This window comes from Condylura cristata, unplaced genomic scaffold (assembly GCF_000260355.1).
Source record: "Condylura cristata isolate star-nosed mole 26May11 unplaced genomic scaffold, ConCri1.0 scaffold00024, whole genome shotgun sequence".
NCBI classification, from domain to species: Eukaryota; Metazoa; Chordata; class Mammalia; order Eulipotyphla; family Talpidae; genus Condylura; species Condylura cristata.
Genome location: NW_004567125.1, coordinates 28,077,703 through 28,100,770, shown reverse-complemented (window position 1 = coordinate 28,100,770; position 23,068 = coordinate 28,077,703). Strand labels below are relative to the sequence as shown.

General features: G+C 34.7%; 1 protein-coding gene across 1 annotated transcript in view; it reads right to left on the bottom strand.

Annotated features, from left to right (window-relative positions):
- The window catches only part of HMCN1 (hemicentin 1), a 442,964-nt gene that overhangs the window by 61,096 nt on the left and 358,800 nt on the right, over window positions 1-23,068 (bottom strand). The window contains exons 67-78 of the mRNA XM_004688154.2: window positions 18,462-18,658; window positions 15,471-15,552; window positions 14,071-14,207; window positions 9,594-9,735; window positions 8,401-8,545; window positions 7,832-7,959; window positions 7,083-7,239; window positions 5,097-5,218; window positions 4,749-4,913; window positions 3,049-3,156; window positions 2,504-2,641; window positions 2,244-2,378 (exon numbers count right to left, since the gene is read on the bottom strand). Of these exons, the coding sequence (XP_004688211.1) occupies window positions 2,244-2,378; window positions 2,504-2,641; window positions 3,049-3,156; window positions 4,749-4,913; window positions 5,097-5,218; window positions 7,083-7,239; window positions 7,832-7,959; window positions 8,401-8,545; window positions 9,594-9,735; window positions 14,071-14,207; window positions 15,471-15,552; window positions 18,462-18,658 (1,656 nt within the window). The remainder of the gene's footprint in view (window positions 1-2,243; window positions 2,379-2,503; window positions 2,642-3,048; window positions 3,157-4,748; window positions 4,914-5,096; window positions 5,219-7,082; window positions 7,240-7,831; window positions 7,960-8,400; window positions 8,546-9,593; window positions 9,736-14,070; window positions 14,208-15,470; window positions 15,553-18,461; window positions 18,659-23,068) is intronic.

Sequence of the window (23,068 nt, the reverse complement as noted above, 5' to 3'; positions counted from 1 at the left end):
AAAGCTTTGGTTTTCATGGATTGGCTAATTTAAAAAAAAAAAAAAAAAAAAAAGAAGCTAAAGTCACTTCAGCATGAGTTTGATCCCCGACCTGGAGGTGACCCACATGGTGCAGTAGGCTTCTTCTGACCTGCCTGCTGCCCCGCTTAGCAGTGTACTTCATCAGTTGGCCTGTTTTGCTTCCCACTCTGTCTTTAGTGAATCCTCTCACCACTCCTGTACCTCTGGCCTGTACCCCAGTTCTGTATGCATAAATACATAAATCTTTTTCTAAAAAATTGTGATTTTCTTCCTCTAAGACCAGTTCTTTCTCCTGTATTTCCCTATGATACTATCATTCATTCATTAGCTCAAGTTCAAAGTTTAGGAGACACTATTTCTCTTTTCCTAACCCCCCAAATTTGATCCATCAGCAATCCTGACAATTACATCTCCAAAAATATCTTCAATCCATCAATTTTCTTATTCACTTCTGCAATCCATATGCCCACCTCTACTCCAGCTAGACCAAAACACAAAATCCAGAGGACTTAGACAACTCTTCCAGCTCCTGTCTCAGATAGGAACAGCAAAAGAAATTTTGATAAAAGCAAAACAGAATCTTGGTTAAACCCTTACAGGGTTTCCCACTGTACAGAGAATGAAAGCTAGCCTTCCTATGATTCTTTAGGCTTTCCATGCTCTGGCCCTACCTTCTTATATAAATATTTCCCAGTCTTTCCCATATTCACCACTGTCTACCCCTGCTACGTGCTTCTTTTGCTACTCTTTCCTTCCTGGGGGCCACTGTACAACAGAGTGGATACTCTGCCACTTTGCATGGCTTATCTTAGCTCATATTCAGGCTTTAGCTTAATTTGTACCCCCTCAAAGAAGTCTATTTTAATTACTAATCTAAGTGGTTCCACATCTTCCACTATTCTCCGTTTCATTGTTTAGTTTTTCCTCTGCATAACATATCACAATTTAAAATTATTTCATTTATTTGATAGTTTAGTATTTCCCTTCTTCCACACCATAGGGAAGGATCATGTTTGAAATATTCAATATATTTTTATTTATTATCCCACTCAGTTGTTGAATAAAGATTGCAGATTACAAAGAAATAAGATTCATAAATTTCCAGATGAGCTTTACTATAGTCATTAATTTACCACAGGATCAAATTGTCAGGAAATTTAAAATCAACTAATGCAAATTCAGAATCTGAGAACCTTTAAAAATGACTTCTTCACTCATAAAAGCAATGCATGTAATATCTGAAATTATATCAATGGATTGCATAGGAATTATTTTTCCCAACTTCATGTAAGAGTTATTGTGAATAAAGCTCAAATTTTTAAAGATTAGAAAATAAAAATTGTATCAAGAAAATATTAGTTAAATGTGAAAAAAATCCCTGCTTTTGTCTCCAGATTTTTCCCCCATCAAGTTAACTTATATGCAATTATGATTTTTTTTCTAATCAGTGGATATGCAATCTTGTATTTCATATTGAACTAATGTAGGGTATGAAATAAGGACTCAAAAATCACCTTAAATATGTACTATGATAAAACAGAGTACCATCAAAGATTCATTGCATTTCAAAATATGAGATGTCTTATTTTTTTATGCCATACTAAAAACAAAACAAAGCAAACAAAAAATCCCCACTCAAACAGAATGAACTATCTATACAATGGCATACTACTCAGATATCAATAAAAGATGAAATCCTACCATACACAACAACCTAGATGGATCTGGAGGGTATTATGCTCACTGAAACAAACCAGATGGAGAAAAAAAATGATTTGACTCATTCATATGTGGTACATAGAAAAATAAAACAAACAAATGAACTAAGTTTAAAAAAATAAAGTGTTAGACTATAGGACCAAATTAGTGGTAACTAGAAGAAAAGAGTAAAAAGGGGTGAATAAATCAGTTTAAAGGGGTCAACTGTATGGTGAAGGATGGAAGCGAACATTTGGTGGTGAAGTTTATGTATTATACACAAATCTTGATTTATAATGATGCACAACTAAAACTTATATCATGTTAAAATGCAATGTTATACTTCAATAGGAAAGTAATACAAACAACAAACATCTTCCCAAGGGTGATTAAAACAAATAGGATAATGCGCATAAAATTTAGATAACTATGGAAGCATTATTGTTAAAGATATAGGAATTTTTGGCATACATTGTTACAAGCATCTTTGTAATAAAAATCATAGAATTTGGTGATTTGGGTACCTTGGACATTTAACTTGATTTTGCCCAAGGCTGTCCCAGCGGGATTCTGGGCCACACACATGTAAGAACCTGCATCCTCTCTGACAGCTCTGGAGATCTGCAGGCCGCCACTGGGGAGAACTGCCCGACTGTTGCCTACATCACAATTATAAAAGCAGAGAAGGAAGACATTTTATTTTCATTAGAAAAGGTCTTGTTTTACTCCCAGTTATAAAAAACTGATTTGTTAAGATCTGCTTGATAGAAACAGTGGGCAGTACCTGAAGGGATAACACTGATGCCTTCTTTTTGCCAAGTAATGAAAGGAGTGGGTGTTCCTGTTGCTTCACATGGTAATAAAATGGGATTGTTTAGAATGACATCTAATTCACTGGGTTGAGGCTGAATGGCTGGAGGCTCTGCAAAAACCATTGAACAGAAATAAGCAATGGCACTAGTTAAAGGCCAAAATGTCTACTGTCATCATGAAATTAAGTATGCCTAAACTCATAATTCTAAAATATTACTGATTTGATTGCCCAAGGGAAAAGTGAATCTGAGCCATATGACATTTTTTGAGTATTTAGTTTTCATTTAAATGCTGTTAGAAGAACTCAGAAGCAGGAACAGATGATAAAAATTCAAGAAGAAAACTAATTGAGGGGATGTTCAGTGTGGTTTGTCATCTGTTTGATCTTTAGTCTGAAGAATATCTACCAGACTTATGGTATTACTGTAGTTCAAGCTCTAGACAATTCTGCTTTTGAAGAATAAGCATAACTTAAAAACAGCAGCAAGATTTTTATCACTAAATAACCTTCCATACCCTGTACGTGAAGCGTTGCATGCCGATGTGCAGAACCAGCTGCGTTCCTGGCCACACAGGTATATCTTCCAGCATGGTTCAACTGAGTAGCAAATATTTCAATTGCTCCTAAAACAACAACAACAATATAACAAAACCTTTTAATGTATGGTGCATCCTTATTTTTTTCCCCAATAAACTAAGTCTCACCTTTGTGTTTTTGTCCCCATGAGACTTTTGTACTTGACTGACAGGCATACTTTTTCCTACACTCATACTTGTATTCCCTTAAGGTCCTAGCATAGTGCTTTTAAAAAATATTATTAACAGCTTTATAGAGGTACACTTTACATGTCATAAAATTCATTCATTAAATGTATGATTCAATGTTTTTTAGTTATATTCACAGAGTTGTGCAACTATCACACAACATAATTTGTATCTCTATAACCTCCAAAAGAAAATTTATCCTATCAACTGCTACTCCTTACTCCCAACCCCAGTCCTAGGTAACGATAAAGTACTTTATATCTCTCTAGATTAGTCTAATTGCACATAAATGGAATTATACAGAAATCTTCGCGTTTCACTCTTTTCCTGTGGGTACCTTAGTGGGTTCCATCTATTGTAGTATGTGTCAGTATTTTATTTTATTTCACTGTTAAAGAGATCTTCATTACGAGGATGTGCCTATGTTTTTCCAGCTGAAGGACACATGAATTGCTTATGCATTTTTCTGTTGTGAATAATACTGTATGAATATTTGCATATAAATCTTGGACATGTGTTTTCATTTCTCATGGGTAAGACATCTAGGAATGAAGTTGCTTTGTAATATTGTTCCTCTGTTAAACATTTTGAGAAAGTTCCAAAGTATGTTTTTCTTTAGAATAATGCTTTGGGCTAGAGATAATTGAAATTTTATGATCTAAAGATCTGTACAAATTTCTGAGATAATCAAAATACTTTGCTTCACAGTATTCCATCCTGAGAGCAAATCTTTACTTTCCCTTCTTTTGAAGAAATAAATTCGTTTAGAATAATGTACATACACTCAAAATACCCCAGAATTGTGAATGTGCAGATTTCACTTATTTCCAGTGTACCAATCCTCCCCAATGCAGGATGAATTTTCAGAAATACCAGTGTGAGTCATCTATACTTTCATTTATGTGAATTAGTTTTTTTCTGTGCCATACTATACATTTTTGATATTTAAATTTTATAAACAATAACTTCTACCACCCTCAAAAAATATCCACTGTAGTATTTATCACTCAAGTTAACGTGCTAAATTATAAAAACCTCAAAAACAAGAAGTCTGTCTTAGCTTTATATCTCAGTCTTATTCGGACATAAAGCCTATTTTGGTCACTAGATATTTAAATAAACAGGCATTCTATTTGGCCAATTGAAAAAACCATAGTTCGTTTCAAGGCACCAGATAATTTGTTTTACCTGGCGTTTAGTAACTACGTACATAAAATACCAACAATCATGCTTATATTCGGGTGAATCTTAAACATGGGTATTTCTTTCTTCCCCAGACATTTTATTCCCTCTTTCTTTCCCTAGTTTCCCCATTCAAACTGGACTTTTTCCCAGATACCTAAGTCCAGGAACACATATGTATTTTATTATTTTTAGTGCAAGAGAAAACTTGGCAAGGTATCTACTGATAATCTAATTATTAATAGGTGTGCACTTGTTCTTGGTCTTACCTGAGGACAGAATTCGATAGCCATCTCCCCTGGGAAGCAGTCTTATACCGTTTTTTGTCCAGTGAATTGAGGGAAATGGAACTCCTGAGGCTGTGCAGGTAAGTATTGTTGGGGTATGTTTGGTGACTAGGAAGTCCGTTGGCTCATCTGCTATGGAAGGTGGTACTGAAACACAAAGAAAGAAAACCACAGGTTGCCAGCCTTCAGAGATTTTTCAAAGACATTTTCCTTTTCCTAAGTGAAAATGAGTGTTTGTTAAGTGGAAAAGGAAGTTATCTTTGTAAAGCAGTGCAACAATGAAATTACATCATCGTAATCACTTTCGATCCATGACTAAGCCACATCTACCTTGGACAGTGAGAGTCACAGTTCTTGTGTCCTCTCCTGCATCATTTGTCACAGAGCACTCATAGGTTGCAGTGTCATCCACAGAAGGGGAAATAATGACCAGTGAGCCTGAAGAAAGGAGCCTAGAAGAGAGATGTTAAAGCAGTAAGTACTATCCTTTTAAAATTTTTATTTTTTAATATATTTTTTTACATCATCATTTTGTGCATTTTTTCATCTCAGCTGTAATCTCCATGGGCTTCCCACCACCAATTCACCCATGTGCCATCACCACAGTCCAGTGCACTCTTCCCACCCCAGATCATGCTTAGTGAAATAAGCCAGAAAGTAAAAGAAAAATACCAGATGGTTTCACGCATAGCAGAAGCATAAGGGATCAGGGAAAAGAAAAAGAGAGAGAGAGAGAGAGAGAGAGAGAGAGAGAGAGACAGACAGACAGACAGACAGACAGACAGACAGACAGACAAAGGTAGTAGAGTAAAAATGAAAACAATGAGCAACTATAAACCAGAGACATTTTATGGGGGTAGAAGGGAGAATGGGAGTACTATCCTTTTAAAAAATGTTTCCAGTTGACCCAACATGGTACCATATTGTGAATGGAGGGAAACAGACTCTTCATGTAAAAATGAACATTTCTCTCATACAAACTAGGTGTATCAAATTTTAAGCACATGTGGCAGTAAATTGGTTAATAGGGCCTCATTCTTGATATTTGCAGAAATGACTGGAAGGATAATTTGAAGGACTTGTGCATTTTATGACTGCATGATTTAGCCATGCTTTCCTAGCTAAGATACAAAGCAATGAACACATCAGTCATAGCCACTGTTCTTTGAGCACTGAATATACTCCTGACACCATCTCAAATGCATCACATAAATGATCTCTAAATTTCACAACGGATGTGTAAGTTGGTATTTGATTATACCCAGTGACAGACAGGTAACTTACAAGTTTGTTTGTCTTACACCTGTCTCAATTTCACATGCCTCTTGACATATACTGGCCTCCTTGGAGATGTGGACCCCCGCACACTTGTAACCAAAGCAAATCTAAGGCAATCTGAATTACTTCCAATGATTAGGAGTTTAGTAAATACACTTAGATAAAACTAGCTCTAGCTATTTTCTTACTTCAAAATAAGCGCTAACAGAATGGAAATTATTTGACTTAATGGGAACCTATTAGACATGATTTTTGTCCAAGGCAATGCACATTTCCCATATAGTATACACCTTCAGTCATTAACACCCAATGCCAAGAAAATAAAAAAGCAAGGAGAAGTAAGAAAATGTCAAAAGGAATACTCCTAGTTTCATATTTCCTGGCATATCAGAGTTGATGTTTGTTCAGTAGATCTGTAAGAACATATTTTACCACTGTGGCAGAACATATTTTACCACTATGGCAAATATTTTGACATTTATTAATTTAATTGATATAGAAGAAATGATGCTTGCATAAAACATCAGAAATTCCCAGTGATTTAAATCTTCGTTCTAGAAAATATATACTATCATTTTATGAAGTATGGTAGTAAAGTCTAAGGAATGTAAAAAACATGAGAAAAAATTCTGCTTTTCTCCTCCTACATGCTGCCAAGTCCGTAAGCTATACTTTAAAATATAAAATTTGATTTTTATTATATGACTAAAGCTTGTATATATTTTGACAGAATAGTTTTTCTTTTATTCCCAATGATGTTTTCATCTGCTGTTTTTTAAATAAAATGGTACAAGGTATTTAAGAATTAAAAATAGATCTAATTCTATAGCGTGCTGACAGCGAATCACCATGTTCACAGCTAATCAAGTTGCATCTATAATTCAGAACAAAAATTTTAGGTTGAAAACGAATTCCATATTAACACACTACCTGCTAGCAATTTTTTTTACATGCTTGCCACTTCTACTGCTAGTTGTAATTCTTTAAAAATATATTTCTGGATAGTAGATGGGATTTTTCAATGATTTTATTCCTTACCTGTATGAATTCTGATTTTGATCCACATTTAGAAGCTGTCCATTTTTTCGCCAGATGATTGACGGTTTTGGTATCCCAGTAGCCTCACAACCCAGAGTGGTTTGGACATTTACGGTGACAGTTATGTTGGTAGGACCCAGCGCAATAGATGGAACAACTAAAAGAAGCCGCCACATAAAAGGGGAACACATTCAGCAAAGCATGTGCCAAGCAGAAATGAGTCATCAGAACTTGCCTCACAGTTAAGAACATTATAGGGCCTCCCTGGTGGTGGTGCAAGGGTTAAGTCTCACTAAGGAGCTATCAGTAGCCAGTACAGCAGGAGTTCTGTCCCAGCTAGGAAGCTGACCCATATGTTGCAGCAGATCTGTCCTGTCTTGCCAGCTGCTCCCCTCAGCAATGTATTTCAGTAGCTCTGACTGTTTTGCTCTCCACTCTGGTGAATCCTCTCAGTCCTCCCACCTCTGGGCTGTACCCTAGCTCTTATAAGATTAAATGGATAAATCTTAAACAAACAAACAAACAAGCAAACAAAGAAACAGCAACACAATAAAGCTGTGTGAATTAAATAGTGTTATGAATGTGTTATACATGGTGAGGAAAATGTGGGACTTGACCACTGGGAATGTAATGTTACGTTGCAATACATTTAAGTAGTCTTGGATATCAAAGACTATAAATTCACTTGCTTAGGCTACAAAAGCACATCCTACCCAAAGAGTGGATATTGTTTATAAAAGCACATTTACCATGGACCTGTAAATCTATTCGCCTGCGGTCTGTTCCCGCCACATTGGTTGCCATACACAAATATCGCCCCGCATCTGTGACATGTGCTGACCGGATATGAAGGAATCCATTTTCTAAGATGGAATATCTAGTGGAATACAAAGTAACTAAATTAGTAGACGAAGACAAGCTGAAAAACTAAGATGGAGCATCTATAAGAAAGACCACAAATGGAATCTCTTGAATCAACTTTTCTGATTATTCAGATTTGACTGAGAGCATACTTAAAGACTTAAGTACATCAGGTTTTAGTCTTCTTGCTTGAGATGACACATATTTACAACATTCTGGGTGGGCAAGGGAAAAGAATTAAGATGTAAAGGTTTAGAGCAGGTGTTGGATGGATTACAAACATTATGTTTTAGATATCTTAGAAAATATACTTTTTAAAATACTGTCTTTTGATTCTTATGTTAAGATGAAGAGAACAATTTTTAAATATAAGCCCCAAATAACACATTGGAAAAAAGATGTAAGGATTAATATTTCAGTTCTTAGGGTATTTATAATCCTTTCCCAGAACTGTTACCTTGCATGATTGCCAGACAGAACAGCCCCATCCTTCCTCCATGTTATCCTGGGGGCTGGCACACCTTCGGCAAAGCATTCCAAGACAGCAGACTTATTTAAGTGAATGACGAGACTCTGGGGGCCACTCTTTATTTTTGGAGGAACTGTACAAGAGGCATATGTGGAAAACTTCATTTATACTAATTACATAGTTTGTACAAAGACCATTCCCAAAGAGGTAGTACAAGGCAAGCTTTGCATCAAATATATAACGTTGCCTACAGCTAATTTAGCTTACTGTAAGTAGAATTGTGGTTTAATACCTACAGTCTAATACAAGATATTCAGAATTTAAAAACAAAGAGGAGATGAAGGAAGGGAATTTTACATCCCTGACATGATGTGTGTGAAATCTAGCTTTTTTTGTGAGAGAAACTAGAATAAAAATCAGTTCTGGTCTGATGCAAATTAAAAATGATATTTCTTATTACTCTTTGGCCAAATAATGGTTAGAGAATGTTAACACTGGATGAACTTCACTTTAAGTAAAGGACAGAAAGTGGACTGCTATAGCAAAAAGTGCATCTGTGATTAATCATGCAAATCTCTGAGCATGTATTTTATTAATCATTGAGCTCATATGGGAATAGAAAACTAGAATTTTAGTATTAGAGGATCTTCACTGTGTGGGTCACTTCATAGCCTGTGGAGTTTCATATATTGAAAGTCCAGAGATAATTGTTTTTGGTAAAAGTCTGCATTATTTTCCCCGAATTTGGCAAATTTTAGTATTTAGACTTTATATAAATGAGACTTAGAGTCCTACTGAGATCTCTTTATAGTACTTATAAACTCAAACACAAAAATAAATGAAAGTGAAAAATGGGTCATTTGTCATCCAGATATTCCTCAACTGCTCTGATGTGAGGTCAGACACTTACAGGGGGATGTGATGAGAAATCTCAATGGCTCTGATCTGAATGACACAAATACTAGAATATTATGGTAACAACTGGACATATGTCATCCTCCAAAATAATTTTTCTTTGAAATTGAGTTAGTTTGAATATAGCTATAATAGAAATACTACTTTTTCAAAAGAAATAAGATAAGCATGGGAATTCATTAGAATGTTCATAAAAACCAAAGGTATCGCTTTGAACGCTCTTGACTACAGCTTTAAATTGTGAAAAAATGATTAATTTTTCTTACCATTTACAGTGAGAACAAATTCTCTTGTAGTCTTTCCTGCAATGTTGCTGGCAACACAGGTATAATTGGCAGTATCACTTAGATCTGCATTATTAATTTGTAAATATCTCCCACCAGACAGGATTCGTACACGAGGAGTTGCCTGGATTCAGTAAGTATAATACACCATTAAAATGTTCAGAAAAGGGAATAAAATATCACTTTATAACATTGAAAATAACTACATTTAACTGTAGGGCACCTATCTTCAAGTATTCTTTGTCTGCTTCTCCTACCAATACCCCAGTATCAAAAGCCATTGGGAATTATTTCTATGGTGTGGTTAAAAGCAAAGGGTCAATCAATGTTCCAGGCCTGTGACCCACGATAGAAAGGAAAGATGACTCAAGTTAAGGCAAGTAGACCCTCTTCAGGACTTCTGCTGAAAGTGCTGGAGAATAACGTATGTTCTTTTTTCTTGGAATCCACAAGCCTGATGGCAGCCTTATCACCATTTGGGGACGGCCTGGTCTGAATCTTAGACCAAGTGGCAGAGTTGACATTTGGGCCCAGTGGCTTGATATGATTTTAGCCTCTGGGTCCAGTAATGACTAGAGTCTATTTACCAATTACTAAAGTAAAAAAAAAAAAAAAAACTCTTTTTCAGTTAGGGTGATCTTAGTCTGAATTCTGTGACACCTGAAATCTAATAAGTTAAGTTTGGTTAAGTCAGAAGTAGCAGTTATCCTTTTATACTTTTTCTCAAATTTTATTGACTTGTCAGTCATTTACATGTCTATATAATGTGAAGAGTACCATATCACATACTCCTGTATGCAAATGCTTCATACACTTTTTAGCAAAGCCCCAGTGCTCAACTCTATTTACCTTTTCTCATTTATACCCTCCTCTTAGCCCAAACCCCTTTAGTACATATGCATATTTTTATATTTTTTTCTTTATGTATTCTAAGTTTTCAGGTCTGCTAAGTTTTTAAATCATTTTGAATTAATTTTTATTTATGGAATTAAGTAATGATCAAGGTGTTTTCTTATTTTTGTGACACCATTCATTGGGGAGACTTTCATTTTTCCAACATATGGACATGATTGCTTTGTCAAAGAACTAACTGCCCATATTTGTTCTATTTCTGGTCTCTAAATTCTATTTGATTGATCTGTGTTTATGTATTATTTTTTATTCCAATACCATACTGTAATCCCATTTGCAGCATAGTTGTACTCCTATTTGAAGTTTTGAAGTGTGATTTTTTTCTTTTATTTCAGTATTGCTTTGACATGTGGTTCTTTTGTGGTGACATACGATTTTGTAATTGTTGATTTCCTTGAAAAAAAGTCATTCAGATGTTGATAGGTATCACATTGAATCTATATATTACTTTAGATAATATGGCCATTTTAACAATGTTTATTCTTCTAATCCATGAACACAGGATATTGCTCTATTTCTTTGTGTCTTATTACTATGACAGTGTCTTATAACCTACATTGCATAGATCCTTTACCTCCTTTGTTAAGTTTAACCTTAGGTATATTATTATCATTTATGGTGTGATTATACGTGGGATTATTTTCTCAAATTTTCTTTTTTCGATTTATTTTGAATAGAAATGTAACAGAGTATTGTATACTGATTTTGTACCCAGCCGCCTTATTGTATTCACTTAAATTTCTAGTAGTTTTTTTTTTTTTAGTAGCATCTGTTGGATTTCTATGTATCTGTGTCAAGCCATCTGTGAATAGTGATAGTTCCACTACTAGTAGTTTCCTGCTCCACTGAGAAAACCACTCTTGGGCCTGCAACTCTCTCCTTCCATCTTGCATGTAATTGTAACCTCCCTTTCTATTTCCCCATATCTATGAAAAAGGGTCTATCTTTGGTCCAAAACTCTTCACCTATGACCAGGGTCCAATTAATTCCATCCAACACACTTTGTCCTATAAATTTCCTTTACTCTTTTCTATATCTTCAATTTCTATCAGTAAATAAACATGTAAAATTATTTTATATTTAAAGAACAGTCATACTTACATCATTTTCTCTTCTTCCTTAACTGCCCTAACAATTATAACTGTCTTCTGTTTTGGTCACTTTGTTGAAGAACCATTGCTCAGGTCTTCAATAATTTTTATGTATTGTCAAAGGCATTGGATATAACTTCAATTGTATTTCACTGCAATTTTAACCATACCGTCTGTTCCTTGGCCTTATAAACTAATGTCTCCAACATTTAGTCCTAGCTCTCTGAGTCCTTTCCACCGCATTCTCCTACTCTTCTTATGTTCCCTTTGAAATTAGTATTTATTTTAATTTACTGGTCCTTTCACACTATGAGCTTTCTGATCAGCCTCACAGAAATTATGGTTTCAACAACAGTTATAGCATAAAATGTGGACCCATATTTCTTTTTTTTTTAAAGATTTATTTATTTATTTGTACAGAACTGGGGCACAGGCCAGAGATGCGGAGGGTGAGAGGATTCACCAGAGACAGAGTGGGGAGCAGAACAGGCAGATCAATGAAGTACACTGCCGAGGGGATCAGTGGGAGGGTCAGGAGAGGTCTGCCTCATCATGTGGATCTCCTCCAGGGCAGGCGGGGATCGAACTCATGCCAAAGTGGCTTAAGCTTCTTTGTGCTGTGCTTTAACCCGCTGCGCCACCAGGGAGGGCCGAACCCATATTTCTTAATGTGTTTTAGACTCTCCATGTGCATAAGTGTGAATTAACTATAAGTATCTAAAAATGAGCTAAACTTTCTTTTTTATTAGAAAGTTCACTTGTGAACTGCTCAATATTGTCATCACTTGCTTATATTGGATTAGCCTAAACTTCATCATGAACATTCACAGTTTGAACAATGGATGGCCCAGAATGAAATGTACACATGGGAGATGAGACTCTGGAGGGAAATTCAGGCAATTTAATCTAAATTCTGGTATTTAGGGGAATTGTCTAAGGATTTTAATTAAGGTCTAATTCAGCCATAGCCAGCTACTTACAATTCCCAGAACAACAGCAATGCCTTTCCATGCTAAGTGATCATGCAACTCTGGAAATAAGAACTCAGACTTTCTGTATTTGATGTGGTTTGGCAATGGTGTAAGACATTCTGTTGCATGTGTTAAGGGATATAATCTAATTTTTATAATCATGCACAGAGTAACAAAATAGAAGAATAAATAACTACTAGGATAAGAAAATTATAAAAATAAAGAATAAATAACTACTAGGATTATAATAATTATAAGAATAAATAACTACTAGGATAACAACAACAATCAGAGGATTCAAAGTCAATACTGAGCCTAAAAAGCAACTTAGGATCCTGTGTTGTGGTACTTTCTGGCAGCAGATAGTAAAGACTTGTATTTGAGAAGCTTCAGAGAGCAAGAAAAGGGATTTCACTCCTAGATTTATGATAGCAAAGGGCATTACAGGGATCCATGGGGTCACTTCTGAGGTCTAAGATTAAACAAGGAAATTCAATCAGAGGTTTGCCTAACGACTAGATAGAACAGGTCACTTCTTTGAGACTCTAATTAGGGCTTCTTCACTCCTACACTGCTGGTGGGAATGCAAACTGGTACAGCATATATGGAAAGCTGTATGGAGATTCCTCAGATTACTGAAAATGGAGTTACCATTTAACTCAACAATTCTACTCCTAGGCATCTACACAAAGGACACAAAAACATTAATTCAAAAGGATACATGCACCCCTATGTTTATTACAATACTACCTGGAAACAACCCAGATGCCCAAAAATAGATGAGTGGATCAAGAAGACATGGCATATATACACACAGTGGAATATTATTCAACAACAAACAAAAGATAAGATAATTTAATGCCATTCCTGGCAACATAGGTAGAAGGGGCTGTGCTCAGTGAAATAAGTCAGAAAGAAAAAGAAAAATATTGAATGTTTTACTTATAGGAGGAGTGTAGGGAAACCAGATAAGGGGTCAGGGAAAAAATAATAACGATTTTAAAAAGCAATACAGCATCACTAAACAAAAATAATCAGACAACTATAAATAAGAGATATTCGGTGGGGAGAGTAAGGATATAAAAGGGGGTGAAAGAGCACAGTGGGACTCAGGTAATGGCGCATGGGTGAAGTGGTGGTGGAAATTCCATGGGGCTAAGCCTGACATAAAATATAGACAAATAGAGAAAGTAGATATATAAAAAAATAAAAATAAATATGAGTGGGATACATATGAAGACTGTGTCATAAATTTACATGCATTGTGAAGGGGCCATGCTAATCTTACCTTGTATTATTAAAGTTTTAATAATTGCTTTGCTGGAAGAAAAAATAAAGGATCCTGTAACACCCACCCTTGAAATGGTGAGTAATTGGTGAATGCTGAACCAACTACCTGAGGTTGTTTGATCTTGCCTACCTAGCAAAGATTCCTCAGTTGATATTTTTTCCTCAAAAACAGTATGCAAAATTATCATGACTTACCTGCAATCGCTCTCCATTTTTAAGCCAGGTGATAACAGGTGGGGGGACTGCATCTGATTTGCATTCCAGTGTCACTTGTCTGTTCTGTAACACAGTGAAATCCTGGGACTCATCAAGTCCAGCAATATTCGGGGGCACTGGGTACAAGAACAAGTAAATCGAAGGTTTTCAATAAATAAGAGGTAAAGATTTGGATTATTACAGGTATTCTACACATGCTGCTTCTGTTGTATAAGAGTCATAAACTTAAGATATTAGTCATTTAATTTATAATACAAATGATTACAAGTAAGTTATTTTTTTCACCTTATTTCAGTACTTTCACATACATTAAACAGTGAAATTTTTCCAAGAGTCACATGAATGATAGGATAAGTAATATAATCAACATGATTATCACCATTTAACAGGTAAAGAAAGTATAACACAAAGAAGGGATTCCTTGTCCTTTTTCTACAATTGATAATCACTTTCTCAAAACATTATATTTAAAACTGCTAAATAGGATATTTTTATCATAATATAGAGACATGTATATATTTCTCTTCATATGCTGAAACGTAATTTCTAAAATTTGACTCCTTAAACAACTCTCATGCCAAATAATGGCAGGTTTAAACACAGGTGTATGGAATTAGAGGGAGGTGGGCACTTAAGTCACAGTTTTCACTGTCTAGTTATTTAGGCTATGCGAATGAATTAAAAAATCTTTAATTTTTCTAAATGTTCCTGTCCATAAATATATGCTTATGACTAATAGTGTCAGCCAGAGTCTTATTGGTCCAACTTTTCTAGAAGGTGACAGCAATAAATTTCAAAAATCATACACGTGTGCATATGTGTGTACTTACAAAATCAAATAAAGTATATTACAGAAAATGAAAAAAATAAAGGGTAAGACAACATGGACAAAGGTAGCAATAGCAGTAATCCTTATATTTAATAAAATAAAGAGCCTAAACATTCAAAAACAGGGAAGGAGTTAAATTAATGATAGCATATTCCTAAGAGAGGACACTAGGCAATTACTAAAACATAGTTTATAAATAAAAATATGATTTTTGACTGAAAACATGTTCACTATACTATTAAGTGAAATAAAAGTAATTTCCATATGCTGTATGATTACATTTCTGTGATTAAACACTTTATGTACAAAATTGTCTCTGTGTGATGAAATTATAGATGTTTAAAATTTTCTTCTAGTTTTGAAATTTTACTGCTATTTTGAGAACAGAAAACTCAGAAAAACTCAGATGTTGCACTATTGGAAGGAATTGTGAAAATGTAGTCATTTTGGATAAAGCCTTAGTGTGCCATGGGAAAGTCCATCTTCCATATCTTATAGACTCTCATCAGTATTAATGTCAATAGGTTGCAGGACATATTGCCAAATTTACCATGCACTCTCACTAAATATTCTTTATCATCATCACCAGCAGGACTGGAAGCCAAACATGTATATCTTCCTGTGTCTTCCACCTACAAAATCCAAATAAGAGAATGATGCAATACTAACACATAGGTTTTGGTAATGAGAATAAATACCTACACTAGTATGCATACAAAAATCTCTTTAAGAGAGCCCAATAACTAAAAATTTATAAACATTTTATAATTAATGAGCTCTCCAAAGTTGAGTACTGCTTATTATCTCTATTACACATAAATCAATGCTTAAACAGAATTTATGTGTTTCATTTGACTTTTTGCATGTTATATATATTTAATGATTTCAGAAAAGACAAAGATATACAGGACCTAGCACCATACATAATATAATATGTATTCAATGTTTATTGAAGGAATACGTATTTATGAGTTAAACTGTAGACTGAAAAGTTTTAATTGGAATCATTCTGAAAAAAAAAAAAAGATATATGCAATAAAAAAGTCCACATTTTTAATCTACCTTTTGACATACTTAATGAAACAAAAGGGCTGTATTATGAAATTTGATCATAAATAGTCAACCTGACTGCAGAATCTATGAGTGAAAGCAGAAACATTTCTGAAAAATCTCTATGCATAGTTTCCACTGAAAGTGGACATTGTGGAGACACTAATCATGCTTATGTCTGTATAAAGTATACTCTGGAAAACAGATGATCTTTTTTCTATAAAAATGTATTTTGGAAAAGTAGAAAAATTATGTTTTCATTTATTTTACTACTAGAACATTCCTAGAATATTGGGAATTCTTAAATTTGTTCATTCAAAACTAACTTTATAGGTTACGGAAAAACTTTCTGGTAAGCTGCAGAAACTCCTTTGAAAAAATTTATGACTTCATGTTTGGAAAAATAGTTAAGTACAGTTTTAGAGGAATGACTTTCACACAGTCCGTCAACTAAGAATTCAAAAACGATGTATCATTGCCTAGAGAATAATTTCTGAATTTCGCATCATATCTGATGAAACCTCTAAATGTCAACTTTTCTCTACCAACGCAGCTCATCTCTGACTGATCTTGGCCCTTCTATTGTTTTGACTTAACCTAAGTGAAGCCATCATTCATGACCACTCAAATCTTTCCTTCTTCAAGAAATATTTCTTGACAACTTAAATCCTTTTGGATCCTGACAATCACTATTTGTAACTACATTTCCTAAATTGTGCTATGTTAACAGAGTATTTGAAAAATCAGAGTTAGATTTCTTTGGACTAAGATTTTTCAGACTTCTTGATATGCATTATGGTTCATCTATTTGTTTATAGAAATTTCCCCCCATTGGAATAAGTCACAGAACTAGTATCTGATGGAATGTGTTTTAGGAAACTTTGGTCTTTACCATACAACTTGGAATTCACAAAGCATCTTTTATCTGCCAGATATGACTGAATGTTATAGATAATATGCTAAAGACAAAGTTTCTAATAAAGTATAATACAATATTTGTTATAAGAGTGACCTAGTGGTTAAGTCTTAGTGTTATCTCTGTGAAGGTCTGAGTTTGATCCCTGACCGGGGAACTGACCCACATATGGCACAGCAGACCTCTCTTGTCTCATCCACTGCTCCCCTAAGCAGTGTAAATCTACCTGTTCTATGCCCCACTCTATCTCTAGTTAATTTTCTTACCTCCTGCATCTCTGGCCTACAATCCCAGTTCTTCTGTGCATAAATAATAAATGAATTTAAAAAATTCTACTTCCTTTTTGACAGAGAAATTGAAACATCAAAGGATTTTGATTCAGCAAATGGTATGATAGTTAAACCAAGTTTTTTCTGAGTTACTGTGATGTTTGTTGGAGAATAAAGAGGAGGATAGAAGGTATATTCTCTTTAATGTTAGACACAAGAATTGAGTTGGATTCTGCTGGGTAGGCTTTTGAATCAAAATACTGAGATTAACTCCACCACTGAGCAAAGCTTAATTGACAAGGGTGTGCTGAGTCTCTATGCTTACTTGCAGATGTATAAAATGTGGGTAAAAACTCTGCCTTTACAAAGTCTTTGTGAGGGTTATAGACATGGCATATCTCAGAGCTGACAACAATACTGACAAAGTAGAAAATTAGAAATTCTTAGACCTCTTTTACAAGTTCCTTCTCATGGGGCCTCCCTTGTGGCACCCCATTTTTTTTCAATGAAAATGAACACAAAATATTATTTAATAACTTGTTAGTCTGTATTTAAAAGAATGATGACTATGATAAGAGCAATAGCAACAATTATTCAATTTCGTCAATAATTCAATTTAAGCATCACTACTTGCTTGTAGCATTTCATCTTAAAAGATCTCTTTAAATCTCCAAGTATCAGAGCTTGGTGTTATTACTATTTTTAGCCATAGTTTATAGACAACAAGATTTAAGGCACAGATGGAGAATATTTGTACTATAACTTCTCCCTTTGTTAGTAGGACCAAAGACTGTGACAGGAAGTCATTTGAGATATATCACTCTCTAATATATTCAATTTCAGATTAATTCTTTAAAATGTGAACTAAAAAAAACCACAATTTAATGAATTGATCATTGTTTGAAGCAATTTGTCTCTTCAGATTTTTATGTTTTTTAGAGAGAAGTACTTTTGAGCCTATGTATATTGGTTTGCTTTTTGCATATTTTACAGAAGACTACATGGTATAAATTAAGAGCATAAGGAAATAACACAGCATTGTGAACATTTGCAAAAATGAATGTGAAGGGAGGTATCTTGTTTTTTTCAGAGTTTAATAAAATGCACTTCACTTCCATTTATCATAAACATGTTACCTCATGTTTACCTAAACATGCATGCCACAGAAGCAATGTACCCTTGACAAAGACACAGAAATATATGATATGTTAATATATAAAGGCATAAATTTGCCAATGTTTCTTATATATTAGCAAGTGGGAAGTGTAACTTAGGGCAAAATAATTGAATGGACTTTGACAACTACCTGAGCACTAGATATTTGGAGAACCTCGCCTCCTCCGAGAGTTTGCATCTGATCCATTTGTGGAAGGGGCCGTCCATCCTTCAGCCAGGTAATTTTAGGAGCTGGGATTCCAGAAGCAATGCAAGTAAGTTCAAGTGGATTATTAATAATCACTGAGATCTCTATAGGTTCTTCAGATCCATTAATATGAGGTGGCTCTGTTTAGAGGGAATTAAACATATTAACAAAATAAATTTACTATTTGATAAACTAATGCTGATTAGAAAAACTTTAAAAGAAAATACAGCTCAAATTTATTTTCTTAAGATGTAAACACATGTGATTATTATAAAGATACCAAAACCATACTTTTTAGATGTTATTATCACTTGTCACTGGCACTATTTCAGTCTAACACTCTCCCAACTGAGCTATTTTGGCACCCTCAACTGGCACTATTTCAAGAGATGGATTAGACCAGTAACAGATCATGAGATTAATGGCATGTCAACAAGTGAGATTTAGAGAATCCCAATCTGTAAATATTTGAAAACAATAAATATTAAACTTAAAGAGGAGACAGCATCTAATAGTGTAGGCTAGCATCGAGTCATATCTTCCTCTACAAGGCCAGTGGATCAGTATGAGGGAGTTAAGAACTGAGAACTCCAAGGGGAAGGGAACTGAGGACTTGATCAGTATCTCCACAAAAAGTGTCACAGAGATGACTAAGGGCAGGAAAACCTGAGAAATTGTTCCACTAGGAACAATATTGGGGCTTTCGGAGAGGCACTGACCCTCCCCCTTCTTACCATCCAGGGTGTCTCTTTGATTTCTAGCCTGCTGTAATCAGGTAAATGCTGCAGATTGGGGTTGCTGATGGTTATATTGGCAGTCAAAAAGGAACCAGCCTCTCCCTTTTCTGAACTTAGCTGAACAATTTAATTATTTATTGCAAAATTTGTGATTTACAATGGTGCCTAACCCCCAAATTTCTAGCCACTTTCTTTGACTCCCAGCTTCAAAGGAAAGGCACTGCCAGCAAAACCCACGGAGGTCAGAACTAGGCTATCATTGAAGATCAATTGCAGTTTGTGGCTTCTGAGAGAACATCACTGAGAGTCTGTTGATCTGATAGTAATTGTCAGGTCCTTCTCTCTGCTCAGGTGGCTGCAGCATCAAAGAAGCCTACACCCTAGGCAATCTATTGCCAACACCTCCACGTTCCAACATTTCTGGTGATCTCCCTGTAGGCTATGTTTTTGAACTATCACCTTGTACTGGTTTTTGAGCTCTGGCCATATTGATTGGTTTCAATCAGTGCAACAACAGAAAGCCCAGCATCCAAGGCCAACAACCTTAGCCAATATCCTGTAACTTATAATTCCAAGGCAAGACTGTCACAGCAGGACTGGGAAGGGTAGAAGCCAAGTTTAACTACATAAATAATCATGGAGCACCAAATAGAATGAGGAGACAGAGGAACGGCAATTTACCAGAAAGAGTTGATCAAGATTAAAAGCTGTGAAAAAATCCCTAATACAACAGAATTAACCAAACTACCAGCAGATGAAGTTAGAGCAATAGTTTTAATAATGCTTATTGGAATTTTGAGAATAGCTAACTAAAAAGAGAAATACGAAAGGAGAAAATATGAAAAAGTTCTAAGCAGAAGTCACAGAGTAAGGAATGAAATTCACTAGTTTAACTTAAAATACAGTAGAAGTATTCACCAATAGATTCAACAAGGCTGAAGAATGAATCAATGAGATGGATATAGTATAGAGAAAATCATCCAACTAGACTGGCACAACAACAACAACAAAAGAAAAATAAAAACAAATGAAGAGATCCACAGCACAGCATCAAGAAAAATAATATTCACACATTGGGGTTCCAAGAAGGAAAAGAGAGATGAAAGGGCAGAAATCCTGTTTACAAAAAAACTAATAGATTAGAACTTTACCAAACTGGTTAAAACAAACAAAAAATATATATTCAGATACAGGAAAAGTTTCATACAAAATAGACCAGAAAAATATACACCAATATAAAATGTATAAAATAGCAAAAAGTAAGCATAGAGAATCCTAAAAGCAGCCAGGAAAAAAAAAAAAAAAAAGCAAAGTCACATATAAGAGAACTTCCATAAAGCTATCAACATATTACTCTCTAGAAGCTTTGGTCACAGGAAAAATAGCATGATGTATTCATTATATAAAAAGGGAAAAAATCTCCAACTAAGACTCCTCTAACCAGCTAGCTAACACTCAGAGTTTCAGGAGAGACAAAAGCTTAGAAAACACAAATAGTTGAAAGAATTCATCTCTAAATCCATTTTGCAAGAGCTAATTTCCTAAATATCAATGATCTAAATTCAACAAACAAAAGGCACTAGTTGGAGTAGAAATCAAATCCTTAACTTTCTGCTATCTTTAGGAGAACCATCTGAGTCTAAGGATAAATATAGGTTTAAAATAAAATGCTGGAAAATAATTCTACAAAAAAAATGATACTTAAAAAAAAAAGAAAGAAAGCAGAGATAGTTACATAGAATAAAAAAGACTTCCTGATAAAAAAGGTAACAGGGAAGGTCATTAAAAAATGATTAGGGGGCCCTCCCTGGTGGCGCAGCGGGTTAAAGCACTGCACTGAATATCTAAAGCCACTTCCGCATGAGTTCGATTCCTGCCTGCCCTGGAGGAGCCCACATGGTGTGGCAGACCTCTCCTGACCCGCCCGCTGCTCCCCTCAGTAGTGTACTTTGTCGATCTGCCTGTTCTGTTCCCCACTCTGTCTCTGGTGAAGCCTCTCACCGCCCCTGAGCCTCTGGCCTGTACCCCAGTTCTATATGTACAAATAAATAAATCTTTAAAAAAAATTAAAAAAAATAAAAAAAAATGATTAGGAAGCAATGCATCAGGAGTACATGGCACTTATCAATATATATGTACTCAAGAAAAGAGAGTATAAAAATATGTACAGTAGTTATGAACAAGCCTAAAAACAGATGTTGATGGCAACAAAATGGGGGTAGGGGGCTTCACCATCCCATTTAAATAAATGAACAGATCAACCAGACAGGACATCACTAAGGAGCAACAGCTTTAATTGAAGAACTAGACAAGATGCATATACTAGATAATGATAGGCATGCTATGTCCCAACACCGTCCCATCAAAAGTGCACAAGGAATATTCTTGAAGAGAGACCAGATGTTGGGTTACAAAACAATAAACAATTTAACACTTAAAGAACTGAAAAGAAAAAAAAAAGGAAACAAATAACACCAAAAGCTAGTATAAGAAAGGAAATAATAAAAAAAAAATAGTTCTTTAGAAGAGCTAAATAAGTAAATACAACAGTATTTGATAAGAGCCAAGTGATGTACCAGAATATCAATGAAACTAAGAGTTTGTTCTTTGAAAAGATAAGTAACACAGAGAGACATCTAGTGAGGCTCACTTAGAAAAAGAAAAAGAGAGAAAGAAAACTTTTAATACACAGAGTTGGAAATGAAAGAGAAGTTACAATTGATATCACAGAAATACAGATCATAAGAGGCTATTTTGAATCTCTTTATGCCAACAAATAGAAACTGTAGAAGAAATGGACAAATTCTTAGTATTACACAACCTCAAAAGATTGAATCTGGATGAAATAGGAAGCAGATTAATTTTGAGCATGGAAATTCAAACAGGAATCAGAAGTCTCCATTAGACCCCAAAAGTAAAATAGGTTTCACCAGTGAGTTCTACCAAACCTTCAAAGACAATTAAGTGCCTATTTCAAGGTCTTCTAAAATACTGAAGAGAGTATTCATCTGCACTTTATGACATCAAAATTAAAGTGATACCAAATGTTGAGTAGGAAATCACAAAAAATGAAATTACAGACCACTATTCCTGATCAACACAGATGCTGAAATCCTTAAAACAATCTTAGCAAGCCAAATTGAACAATACATTAACAAGAGCAAACACCACTTCCAAATGAGAATTATACCAGACATTCAAGGATAGTTCAATATACACAAATCAGTGTAATTAACCACATTAGCAAGGAAAAGATAAAAAATTGTATCAAATCAACAGAGAGAAAACAATATTATGATATAATATCCCTCTCTAGTGAAAGTTCCTAATAAAATTGGGTAAGAAGGAACATATCGCAAGATAATAAAGGTGACACATGACAAACTGACATTCACATTATACTCAATGGTGAAGAACTAAACCTTTCCTCTTCTATTAAGAATAAGACAATGATGTCGACTCTCACCACTATTATTCAACCTTGTTTGAAAGTCCTAGCAAGCGCTATTAGGAAAGAAAATATAATAAAAGGAATCCAAACTGGAAAAGCTGAATAATCACTATTTTAGATAACATGATAATATACATTGAAAATCCTAAAGATTTTACTAAAAATGATTAGAAACAGAAAGTTAGTAAATGGCAGCCTACAAAATCCAGAAGCAAGAGACCAATATATTCCTTTACTCTAACAACACATAAAAGAGAAAAAAAAAATCAAGAAAACAATTTTACTTAAAATTTCACCAAGAAATAATTAGTACCAAGCAATTAACTAAGAAGGTGAAAGAATTAGACAACAAAAACTGTGAG